Source organism: Oncorhynchus nerka, linkage group LG12 (assembly GCF_034236695.1).
Source record: "Oncorhynchus nerka isolate Pitt River linkage group LG12, Oner_Uvic_2.0, whole genome shotgun sequence".
Taxonomy (NCBI): Eukaryota; Metazoa; Chordata; class Actinopteri; order Salmoniformes; family Salmonidae; genus Oncorhynchus; species Oncorhynchus nerka.
The window spans coordinates 35,613,844-35,626,134 of record NC_088407.1 but is presented as its reverse complement, the minus strand read 5'-3'; the positions used below and the strand labels follow the sequence as shown (position 1 = coordinate 35,626,134).

At 42.1% G+C, this 12,291-nt stretch overlaps 1 protein-coding gene across 4 annotated transcripts in view; it reads right to left on the bottom strand.

The window, feature by feature from the left end:
- The window catches only part of ank2b (ankyrin 2b, neuronal), a 240,610-nt gene that overhangs the window by 61,307 nt on the left and 167,012 nt on the right, over positions 1-12,291 (bottom strand). For all 4 annotated transcript variants that reach the window (XM_065025544.1, XM_065025545.1, XM_065025546.1 and 1 more), the window contains exons 4-9: positions 11,963-12,061; positions 11,543-11,641; positions 11,115-11,300; positions 6,535-6,633; positions 3,390-3,488; positions 596-694 (exon numbers count right to left, since the gene is read on the bottom strand). In XM_065025544.1, coding sequence (XP_064881616.1) covers positions 596-694; positions 3,390-3,488; positions 6,535-6,633; positions 11,115-11,300; positions 11,543-11,641; positions 11,963-12,061 — 681 coding nt within the window. The remainder of the gene's footprint in view (positions 1-595; positions 695-3,389; positions 3,489-6,534; positions 6,634-11,114; positions 11,301-11,542; positions 11,642-11,962; positions 12,062-12,291) is intronic.

Genomic DNA, 12,291 nt, shown 5'->3' with positions numbered 1-12,291 from the left:
CTGTCCCCGGGGTAAAAATTGACATTTTATGTATAATTTTACTGCAAGAAATGCTTCATTCTGGGGGAGTTAAAATGATATACGGCTCAGTGAGAGGTTATAGACCTACAGCCACTGTCCAGACTTCAGTTAGGTTACTAGTCCATATAACCCATCTGAATAGTACAGTTCCCTTGACGTACCATTTTGAAGTCCCCGTCTTGTTGTCTGTATCGCCTCACAATCATAACACATAACATAGCCGCAGAACACTGCTATCATCCTCATGTTACACTTCAGCAAATCTTTTCCCAAACATTAGAATACTGTTCTGGCCCTCCTTCTATTCATTCACAGTTCTTCTCTTATTGAATTCAACTCTGACATTGTCCTTTTTTTTTGCCTCAGTGGATCGACATGAACTGTTTCTGCTTAGGTTTAGGCTTAGGCTACGAACTAAAGGCAGATCAAAATGATAACTATAGATATGAATTACACAAGAATGATACTTTTTTAATGCATTGTTTTCTATTTATTCAACCCGCGGATATAACCATGGGGGACTGGGTGTTATGAGTGTGTGTGTGTGTGTGTGTGTGTGTGTGTGTGTGTGTACCTTGGTCCTGGCCAGCATGGGTGCACCTCTCTCCAGCAGTAGCTCCACTGCAGGGTCATGTCCACTCCTGGCCGCGCAGTGTAGAGGTGTGAGGCCGTCCTGCAGAGAACACACACACAGATGGTCAAATACACACACACACACACACATATTTATACACCAATAACCCCATAACACATGAACACGCACACACTCACAAAACGACCCCCAATCTCGCATGAATATTATTTGATTTTTTTCCGATTTTTTATTTTATGTGTGATTTTTGAGGGGATTATCTGTGGCTATGACCCCTGAGTATCTGAGTACATTGATCATCAGTGGACGAAAGGCTTAGGTTCAAATTCCCGTGTCAAACAATGGACGCATACAGTTGCTTGTAGAGACACGTATTGAAACATGGCGGGTGAAATTTCCTTGACCTTTGCTTCAGTGGCATGTTAACCTCACCACTCTCTGCGCACAAAGGCAGGGACACACACACACACACACACACACACACACACACACACACACACACACACACACACACACACACACACACACACACACACACACACACACACACACACACTCACACACACACACACACACACACAGCAGCAGAGATCAAACTGACACAGACAAAACAAAAAATACAGTAACTCTGCTTGTGTAATAAAATGCACAAAGAAAACATAAGGTTAGGGTTTTCTAGGGCACTCGTGTTGTTTTTGTTGTGGAGCTCGTTTCCCACTAAACACACGCAGGGCTTTATTATTTTTATCAAATCTGCCAGCCGGTACAGATGTTTTCCTGATTAGACAGACTGCTTTACTAGACTAATAGTTATAATCGTGATAACTGATACCCGGACCCACACTGACCCGTCTGTGGCAATAACAGAGCTGTGTTATAACCTAGTCAGTGTACCAAATGGCACCCTATTTCCCTACATAGGGTTCTGGTAAAAAAAAATATAAATAAATTGTGCAATATGGTCCACTGGTCACAAGTAGTGCACTTATATAGGGAATAGGGTGCCATTGCAGAATTGAGACGTAGCCACCTATATTATATTATATTATATCAACATTAACTCTGGACAAAACAAATGATATGGATATAACACACAGCTAATAGAATGGTAACAGTCTAAACAGGCACTGTCCTGCCCTGACCAGGAACTGTACCGTTATCTAACGCCGAGTGGACGTTTTCGTTACGTTAGGGTCTAATCTACGGCAACTGCTCCGCCCACAACCGTAAGGCTCTCCAGAGGGTATTGAGGTCTGCACAACGCATCACCGGGGGCAAACTACCTGCCCTCCAGGACACCTACACCACCCGATGTTACAGGAAGGCCATAAAGATCATCAAGGACATCAACCACCCGAGCCACTGCCTGTTCACCCCGCTATCATCCAGAAGGCGAGGTCAGTACAGGTGCATCAAAGCTGGGACCGAGAGACTGAAAAACAGCTTCTATCTCAAGGCCATCAGACTGTTAAACAGCCACCACAATTGAGTGGCTGCTGCCAACACACTGACTCAACTCCAGCCACTTTAATAATGGGAATTGATGGGAAATGATGGGAAATATATCATTGCCACTTTAAACAATGCTACCTAATATAATGTTTACATACCCTACATTATTCATCTCATATGTATATGTATATACTGTACTCTATATCATCTACTGCATCCTTATGTAATACATGTATCACTAGCCACTTTAACTATGCCACTTTGTTTACATACTCATCTCATATGTATATACTGTACTCGATACCATCTACTGTATCTTGCCTATGCTGCTCTGTACCATCACTCATTCATATATCTTTATGTACATATTCTTTATCCCCTTACACTGTGTATAAGACAGTAGTTTTGGAATTGTTAGTTAGATTACTTGTTGGTTATTACTGCATTGTCGGAACTAGAAGCACAAGCATTTCGCTACACTCGCATTAACATCTGCTAACCATGTGTATGTGACAAATACAATTTGATTTGATTTGATTTGAATCACATCATCTTTATTTATACGATGTTTCGTTTAACTCTGGACCTTAGAATGATATTAGGATGCAATACCTTGGCAATGGACGCATAAACATCTACCGCGTAACTAAAAACAGGATGTTTTCTGTTATGAAAGAGGGATAGATTGTCAGGCTCAGGGAGGAGGGAGGTATGGTAACGGAGCGATTTGAGAGAGCAGGGAGAGTGGTTGCGTCAGAAGGGATTTTTTTGCCCTAAGTTAATGCAGTAAGCTGATTGAGCAGCAAAACGGCCAAGGACACAAGAATAACAGCGTGTCAAAATGGAGGGCGTTTAGATTCAACAAGTTGTTCTCTAGTGAGCTAGCTGTAAATACATAGTGCTGCAGCTCTCACTCACACACACATCCAACAGCTATGCAGTACACACACACACTCCCTATTTCACACTTATCAACACACCCACACCTACATACAATATGAACAGTGAGTACACCTACTTATAGAGTACATCAACTTAATACACACATACACACACAGGCACACACACACACACACATAGCACACAGTGACCCAATGCGTCCACACTGGCTGTGAATGAGACAATGATACATTGCTGCAGCTGAAGGAGATATACACGGCTGAGTCTGGTGGAAAGTGACTGCAGCACTTCCACTGGACAATGACAGTTTGGTGGAAAGGACACTGCGTCACACACACACTTGTGCACAGTGAGGGGGTCAAACGGTGTGTGTGTGTGTGTGTGTGTACTGTATGTATGAGTATGTGTGTTTGTGTGGACTCACTCTAGTCTTGGCGTCGATCTGAGACCCCCTGTCCAGTAGGAGGCGCACCATGTTAGCGTTGCCACGCTTAGAGGCCACGTGGAGGGGCGTGATCCCATTCTGAAATACATAGAACACAATGGAAGACACATTTAAAACGAAATAAACCAATGAACTAATGGTATATAACTACCTATCCTACTGTATACACATGTGCTGTTACAAGGCCAGTATACCGTTTCTATTACGAGTAATGTTGCTACATACAGTATCACCTGTTTACCTCAAATCTTAGGTTAGCGTTTTCTTAGGTTAAGGTTCTCTTAGGTTAAGGATTTCTTAGGTTAGGGTTTTCTCAGGTTAGGGATCTCTTAGGTTAGGGATCTCTTAGGTTAGGGTTTTCTCAGGTTAGGGATCTCTTAGGTTAGGGATCTCTTAGGTTAGGGTTTTCTTAGGTTAGGGCTTTCTATGGCATTATTGTTGTTGTTGTTGTGGAGCTTGTTTACTAGTAAACACACGCAGGGCTAAATTATTTGATCAAATCTGCCAGCCGGGTACAGATGTTTTCCTGATTAGACAGACTGCTTTACTAGAATAATAGAGTTATAATCATGATAAGTGATACCCGGACCCACACTGTGCCACACTCTGTGGCAATAACAGAGCTGTGTTAAAACCTAGTCAGCGGACCAAATGGCACCCTCCTCCCTACACAGTGCACCACTTTTGACCAGTGTCTATTACGTGCAATGTTGTTCCACAGACAGTGGGGGTAGTTCAGGACAAGGCGTCTAGTGACTGATGTCATGCTTTCTAATATACCTCAATGAATTTCCTTGCTGGGACAACAGAGCTTGAATTGAATGGAACTGCTGATGAATGGCTCCTGTTCATTCTTTCTGTTAGGATGTGTCATGTTATGTTGGCGTTCCGCCACTCCTCTGATTTCTGTGAAATCCTGACAATGTGAAAGCTGAGCATTTTTTCCTCAGCCTGGTCCAGAGCACTGCAGGACACACAGCTTGTTATGTTGACTGTGACTGGAAAAAGTGCCTGAGAAAGTATGACACAGCAGAAATTACAGTGGTTTTGAGTGTTACCTTTCTGCAAATAAAAGGTACGGTTTCTGACTGTGGAGTCCCTTGCTGAGTTAGTAGATTTGTGCTTAAGTTGTCGACACTAAGGGCTCAGTCAGAACAGGACTGCATTGAGTCTGTGACCTTCAAGTAATCTTTCAGCTTGGCCAGGCAACTCTCTCCATCTCTCGCCTTGAGTTCTGTTTTCAAGAAAAGGACTGGCATTCTCCTAAGACTCATTCCTCTCTCTGTCTGAGTGGCTGATGGGGACCACACAGATGGACATGAGGATTCCGAGAAAAGGGAAGTGCTGAGGCGGAGGGTATCATTGTCCTAGAAAGCAAACCAATCGCTGACTGTGGGTTCCTAAAGGGCATTTCACTCTACTCGCTTAAAATGTGTGTGTGTGTGCGCGTATGGGCTCTAAAGTCTCCTGTGTTTTATGGTTCTTGGACTCAGTGCTGTGTTGGCACAGTGTGTGTGGGCAGCCCTTCCTATAACCTACAATCTTTGCACTATTTCCAGTAAAGGAAAGAACACAAAGGAGGGTATCGTGATGGATCCCAAGACCTCGCTGCTGTTCTAATTCTCAGAGTAAAAACCTCTACGGACATTATGAAAGCTTAACTTCTCTATGGTAGGGGGCAGCATTTTGAATTTTGGATAAAAAGCATGCCCAAATTAAACTGCCTTCTACTCAGGCCCAGAAGATAGGATATGCATATAATTAGTAGATTTGGATAGAAAACACTCTAAAGTTCCCAAAACTGTCTGTGAGTATAACAGAACTGATTTGGCAGGCGAAAACCTGAGAAAAATCCATTCAGGAAGTAGGAATTTTTTGTTGTTGTTGTAGTTTTCTATTCAATGCCATTACAGTGTCCATTGACTTAGGACTCAAATTGCAGTTCCTATGCCTTCCACCAGATGTCAACAGTCTTTTAGAAATTGTTTCAGGCTTGTATTCTGAAAATGAGGGAGTAAGAGCAGTCTGAATGAGTGGACCCTGACGTGTCACAGAGCTTTTTCATGTGCATGACCGAGAAAGTGCCTTTCTTGTTTACCTTTTATATTGACAACGTTATTGTCCGGTTGAAATATTATTGATTATTTAAGCTAAAAACAACCTGAGGGTTGAATATAAACATCGTTTGACATGTTTCTATGAACTTTACGGATACAATTTGGATTGTTTGTCTGGCTGTTGTGACTGCGTTTGAGCCTGTGGATTACTGAAGAAAACGCGCAAACAAAACGGTGTTTTTTGGATATAAAGAGAGACTTTATCGAACAAAATGAACATTTATTGAAAAAATGAATGTCTTCTGAGTGCAAACATATGAGGATCATTAAAGGTAAGTGATTCATTTTATCTCTATTTCTGACTTGTGTAACTCTTCTACTTGGCTGGTTACTGTTTGTAATCATTTGTCTGCTGGGCTATGTTCTCAAATAATTGTAAGGTATGCGACACCGTGGTTGGATTCACAAGAAGTTCATCTTTAAACCTATGTAAAATAGTTGTATCTTTTCTGAATTTTTATAATGAGTATTTCTGTATTTGAATTTGGCGCCCTGCAATCTCACTGGATGTTGGCCAGGTGGGACGCTATAGCGTTCCACATACCCTAGAGAGGTGAACCAAGTTTATTCTTCCCAGAGGATCAATACAGCTGCATTAGACAAAACATGTTTCTACCACCACAAGTATATATACTCCAATTTAGGCCCTCCTCCTTCCCTCCAATCCTTTCATCTATTGTGGTTCGACAGGAAGGAGAAGTAATAGGGTAATAAACTGAAATTTCTCCCTTAAGGGGATCTGACTTGACCTCAATCCCTCATTTGCCTAATCCAAAAATGTCCACCCGTATCCCCTATCGCAATCCTGTGACTTCCTCCCATCCACCCAGAACATTCCAAAGCCATCTGGCTCCTACAGATAACCATTAACTTCTGATGTAAAAACCAGTCTCTAGGATAGCAATGTTCCAAGTTTAACCCAGAATCCAACACTGCACAACAATAGCGCACCTGACTGCAGATCAGAAGGTTGTTGTAATAGTTTCAGCCTGGGCTATGGTACCTACCCTAGCTGTAAAGTCCACAGCTGCCCCACGATTTAGCAGTAGTGTGGCCACGTTCACGTTTCCATAGTGGGCAGCAATATGAAGTGGCGTGAATCCACTCTGTAACACAGGGGTGAACAAAGCGAGAGGGAGGGGAGAGAGAGACAGTGGGTTAGATACTAGCCTCATTCATGACCCCCAAAGCCTGACCCCTGACCCTTGACCTCCACTATCCCAGCATGCAGCAGTCGCATTAACCATCATCAAAGGGAAAAAAGAAAATGAAATGAGTAAATGTGAAAGAGCAACGCTCCAAACTCAGAAGAGGGAGGAAACCAAAGAGATGAAGGGAAAGAAATCTTAAAATTCAGTTTCAGAAAATTATGACTCAATTACACACGTACACGCAAATTACGTACTGTTAGGCACACACACAAACACACTCAGAAAGACCATGCAGAAAGATCACTACCATGCAACTGGTAATCCTACAGTCAGAACCAAATCAACTGCATAGTTTCTCCATTTACTTAAAAAAAATAAAAAATGAAGGAATTAAAAAACAAGTGGACGTACAGTTCACACAGACTGTTAATATCAACCAAACTATTGACACACAGTATTAGTTAACCATACAGTTAAAGGACAGAGAAAAAAGACACCAAATCAAAAAACCATGACGGTAATTCTTTTTTTATCAACACCAAAGTGCACTATGTCACTGTACGCCATTTTGTCATGTTAGGAATCATAAGAAATCAGAGAGAGAGCCGTTGCGGTTGGAGTATTGTGAAATTCTTGCCTTACCTTTCCATTCTGAAAGTAATGGGGCGATTTAACGTGAAAACATTATTTACAGAAGTGTGAAGAACTGTAGTGACTACGCAATGATTCAAAATGACACATTTAAAGTTGATAATGGTGCAAATGAATATAGATGGGATGCATCATGCTATATAGTGCTTTTGTTCTTCAAGAAAATTATCTGCAAAACACCTGGATACTTTTTGATTGATGTTCTATCATGCCATTACAGTAGTATACTATACTATACAAAAGCATGCTTGTTTGCACAAATGATGTACATATATTTGCATTGATATATTTCTTATAATATTACTATTTCTTTATCTGATCTCAAGCCTTTTGTAATTGTAAAGATGTGTTAATTCCGACCTCATATCAATAACATTGTTTTATGCTTTGTCAAATAGTATCAATTTAGTTCATAGTGCATCTACAATATAAATGAATGGCATGCAACACAACATATATACATTCTATATATAAACATTAAAGGGATACTTCAGGATTTTGGCAATGAGGCGCTTTATCTACTTCCCCAGAGTCAGATGAACTCGTGGGTACCATTGTTATGTCTCTGTTTTCCAGTAAGAAGGAAGTTAGAGGTAGTTTTGCGAGCCAATGCTAACTAGTGTTAGCACAATGACTGGAAGAGGCATAAATATGACTTCCAGTCGTTACGCTAATGCTAGTTAGCAATTGTGCTAGCGCGAGTGAGAAACTTCCTTCAAACTGCACGCAGAGACATAAAAATGGTGTCCACGAGTTCATCTAACTCTGGGGAAGTAGATAAAGGGCCTCATTGCCAAAATCCCGACGTATCCCTTTAACACTGTAAAAATTATGATCCATCGTTATGTAAAATCTATATATCATCTTAGTGTGAAATGTATAGGTGATTATGAGATTATCAGTAAGACCATAAATCAACTCTCTGAGCTTGGGGTTAGCATCAATACAACTCCAGAAACTCAACCAATGAAAACGAAAGTATGTCGAAAGTATGCACAAAGTAAAATAAATGAGCCGATAACAGTTCTCAAACTGAAAGACAAACTGCTAAGGCACATGATGTGCGGAAAAAAAGCTACTTGAGAGAGGTGGCCTTTCGAGATATCACCATGCATGCTTAACATAACAAAAAAAACATAAAGAGATTGTGAAGGACTGAAAGACTCAGGGGCTATTTCCACCATTCCAATGCTATAGAAGTAAGGGAAATAAAGTGCTGAAACGACACACAGACAAACAATAAAAGTGATGGGGTTATGAGGAAGGTTTGAGTGCTAGACATAGTGGTTATACCTCCGTAGTCCTATTGACCATCATCTGAAGCAGTAGAGATGAGGAAGGGAAAGACCTTAGTTATTTTACACTCAGTCATACAGATGCTCAAAGTTCAGGGTAGACTGTGCAGTACAAAGAAATACGGGCAACGTAGCTAGAGTGGTATGATTCTCTTCAAAAACAGCTTTATCGCTAGACCGTATATGAAGAGTTTAATTCCAAAATGCCATATATACATTTTCTGAAATGAGCTTTTATTGTTTAAAGAAATTATGAAAGAGACTGGTGTGTTTTTTCACTATATAATCACATCATGGTGTTGGTCAATGTAAAAAATTAATAAATTGCAAAATGCTATATATCCGCCTCACTTTCAGATAAATAAGTACTGCCAGGTTTTACACAGTCAAATGTAACAAATAACTACATTTTTAATAAAGAACTGTACAAATGATACATTTGTGACATCAATATTAAAACAAAATTCTAATAAAAATCAATACAGCAATGTGATATCTGTAGATCTGTAGTCATTTAGCAAATGCTGTTTATCCAGAGTGACTTACAGTAAGTGCATTCGTGTTAAGATGGGCAGGCGAGAACCACATGTCACGGTCAAATATACAGGATACGAACATTCCGTTACGGCTAAACTACGGATATTTAGCATTTTGCAAACAACAACAAAAAAACATCTCAAATCGGGGAATCAAAAAAATTCTGAGAACAGTAATATTTTACACACAGGTGAAATTAAGCAATTTCTGATGAAATATAGGGATTTGGAAATAAACTCGTCGTATGCTTTATCACATCTTTTATCCAAAGACCTTGAGATGTTTTACAATGAGAGTAGCAAGTCCATAGACATACATGTATACTGTACATAATACTATTTTCTATGAGCAGGCCTTACTCACTCTAATACAACACACGCACCAGTGATGTATGGCAGCCATGTTGTACCACAAGGCCAAACTCACTAGAGAGCCGTCCTATTTATAGTCTTTTTCACATTTTAAAGTATGCTTTTGAGGCGGTGGATATTGCCAAAGTAATTCAGGTAATCGTCAAGAGGACTGTGTTTCAGAGGTATTTGGTGAGAGTGCTCTGTGTTTAACATCTACATGTAAGTGTGCGTGAGAGTGTGTTTTCATGCTGCAGTCTTCATCCACCCTCCTCTGGGTCTCCCTGGTGAGTCATGGTGAAGAGTACTTCATGGAAACAGCCCTAAACAGCATTTCATGTTGGCACACACCAGGGTTTCCCAAACCCGGGCCCCGGGAACCCGAAGGGTACACGTTTCGTTTTTGTTGCCCTAGCACTACAAAGCTGATTCAAATAATCAACTAATCATCAAGCTTTGATCATTTGATTCAGCTGTGTCGTGTTAGGGCAAAAAAACTAAACGTGTACCCCTCGGGTTCCTGGGGACCGGGTTTGGGAAACGCTGGCATACACTGTATTGTATTATGTAATATCATTAACATGAGGCCTGACACGAGGACAAAGTTATGTTCAGTGACAACACCGATGATAACTGGTATGCCATAGTGTTTGCAGTGCAGGGCTGTTCAATGCCTGGTGGACAACAGCAGCACTGCTGGTTTTCACTCATTCTGTTTCCTGTTATCGTCCTACACCGATGACCACATTAGAAAAACCTGTTTGAAATGCTTTCATGTGTTGTCCTCTGGGGTTCTTTATATCTTTCATTTGTTTTTAAACGGTGGAAATGTTCAACCAACTGCAGAACCCAGCAGTGCTACAGTGAAAACCTTGAGGACAGTTCATTGAATAGCCCTGGCGTACTATGGAATATTATTTCCGTATAGGCTTATTGTCCTTCAAAATAAGAGAACCTGCACTTCACTCTAGCCACTGCCCATCTCCTTTACCCCTCGCCCACACACCCCTAAAAACCAATTTTTTCCTGAAACCCAAGGATGCATGCAACCCCTCAAATTGCAACATTCAACAATACCACCTGTGGACAATAGCATATTCCACACACTCCATGCAGTGGACAGTGCTACACATAAACACCGGGGTTGCGGTTGAAAGTGATGGGGGGAGGGGGAGGGGGGAGGGGGGGTGGATCAGATAAATAGACAAGACAGGAAGAGAGAGAGAGACCCGGTTAGTGGCAGGACCAATGAACTAGTGGCAGGTGCACAGACACAGAACACAGAAGGAGAGAGAGCGATGGACAGACCGAGAGAGACAGCTACAGGTACACACCAGAGACAGATGAACAAGGGCTAATGTACGTCGACACACTCTCATTACACCCTTTTTTCATTGAAACTTGTTCGTATTGATACTAGAAATACACCACAAAGCACTGACAAACAAAACTGTAACAAGTACCCTGTATTCTATTTCCTTGCAGTCCTACTGCACGTCGGGCTTGACCCACTGACGACCCATGGTCGTAGCACCACAGAGACATGCTAACCCAATAACGTAGATGCGCGTTCTAACCCTTAATCCCTTCCCTCCGGCCGTACCTTGGACTGCACGTCGGCGTTGTGGTCGTTCTGGAGGAGCAGCGCGGCAGACTTGGTGTCGTCCTTGCGGGCGGCGATGTGCAGGGCGGGCAGCCGCACCTTGCCCTTGGTGTCGTTCTCCAGCAGGACAGACACCACCTGGTTGTGGCCCTGCTGCAGCGCGATGGCCAGTGGGGTGAAGCCATCCTGGTGGAGGGAAGGAGAGAGGGGAGGTAGGAGGTTATCCATAGCCACAGACCAACGAGGTATAAAACAGACCAAGCTTTATTTCGTCAGGACTATGCCTGGTGAAACACAATGTTCGCACACATCCTCACACAGACTGAAAACTTCAAACCATTTGCTGAAAACATGTACGAAGACACACACACACACACACACACACACACACACACACACACACACACACACACACACACACTCCCTACCTCAGTAGCGGTGCTCTGGTTACCTCCATTCTCCAGTAGGTAACGCACCACGTCCATATGGTTCTCCTGAGCAGCCATGTACAGAGGGGTGAAGCCATTCTGGAGACACAACAGTACAACATTAGAGAAAGGAGATGAAAGCAAGATGGCTGCTGCCATGCTACTGTTGAGGGCTCCCGAGTGGTGCAACGGGCTAAGGCACTGCATCTCAGTGCTAGAGGCGTCAATACAGACCCTGGTTCGATTCCAGGCTGTATCACAACCATCCTTGATTGGGAGTCCCATAGGGTGGCGCACAATTGGCCCAGCGTCGTCCGGGTTGGGGTTTGGCCGGGGTAGGTCATAATTGTATATAAGAATGTGTTCTTAACTGACTTGCCTAGTTAAATACAGGTTAAATACAAAATACAAATCTCTTACCTGAGACTGAGAGTTGATTTCTGCGCCGCGCTTCACCAGTATCTTCACCACCTCGGCCTGTCCGGCCAGAGAGGCAATGTGGAGGGCTGTGTTCCCTTTCTGGGATGGAAGAACACAGAGAGACACATATTACACCATTATAGAGAACAAGGCGAACTGTGTCAATCAATACACAAAACAAGGGGTTCACTTTAACATACAGTAATGACATAAACTGTCCTTTCTGACATAAATAGAAATGACAAAAACGACTTTGTCCTGTATTTCAGCTTTGACAAAAAAGCATAAAAATTGTATTACTATTACAGTAGCATCAAATGTTTGACACA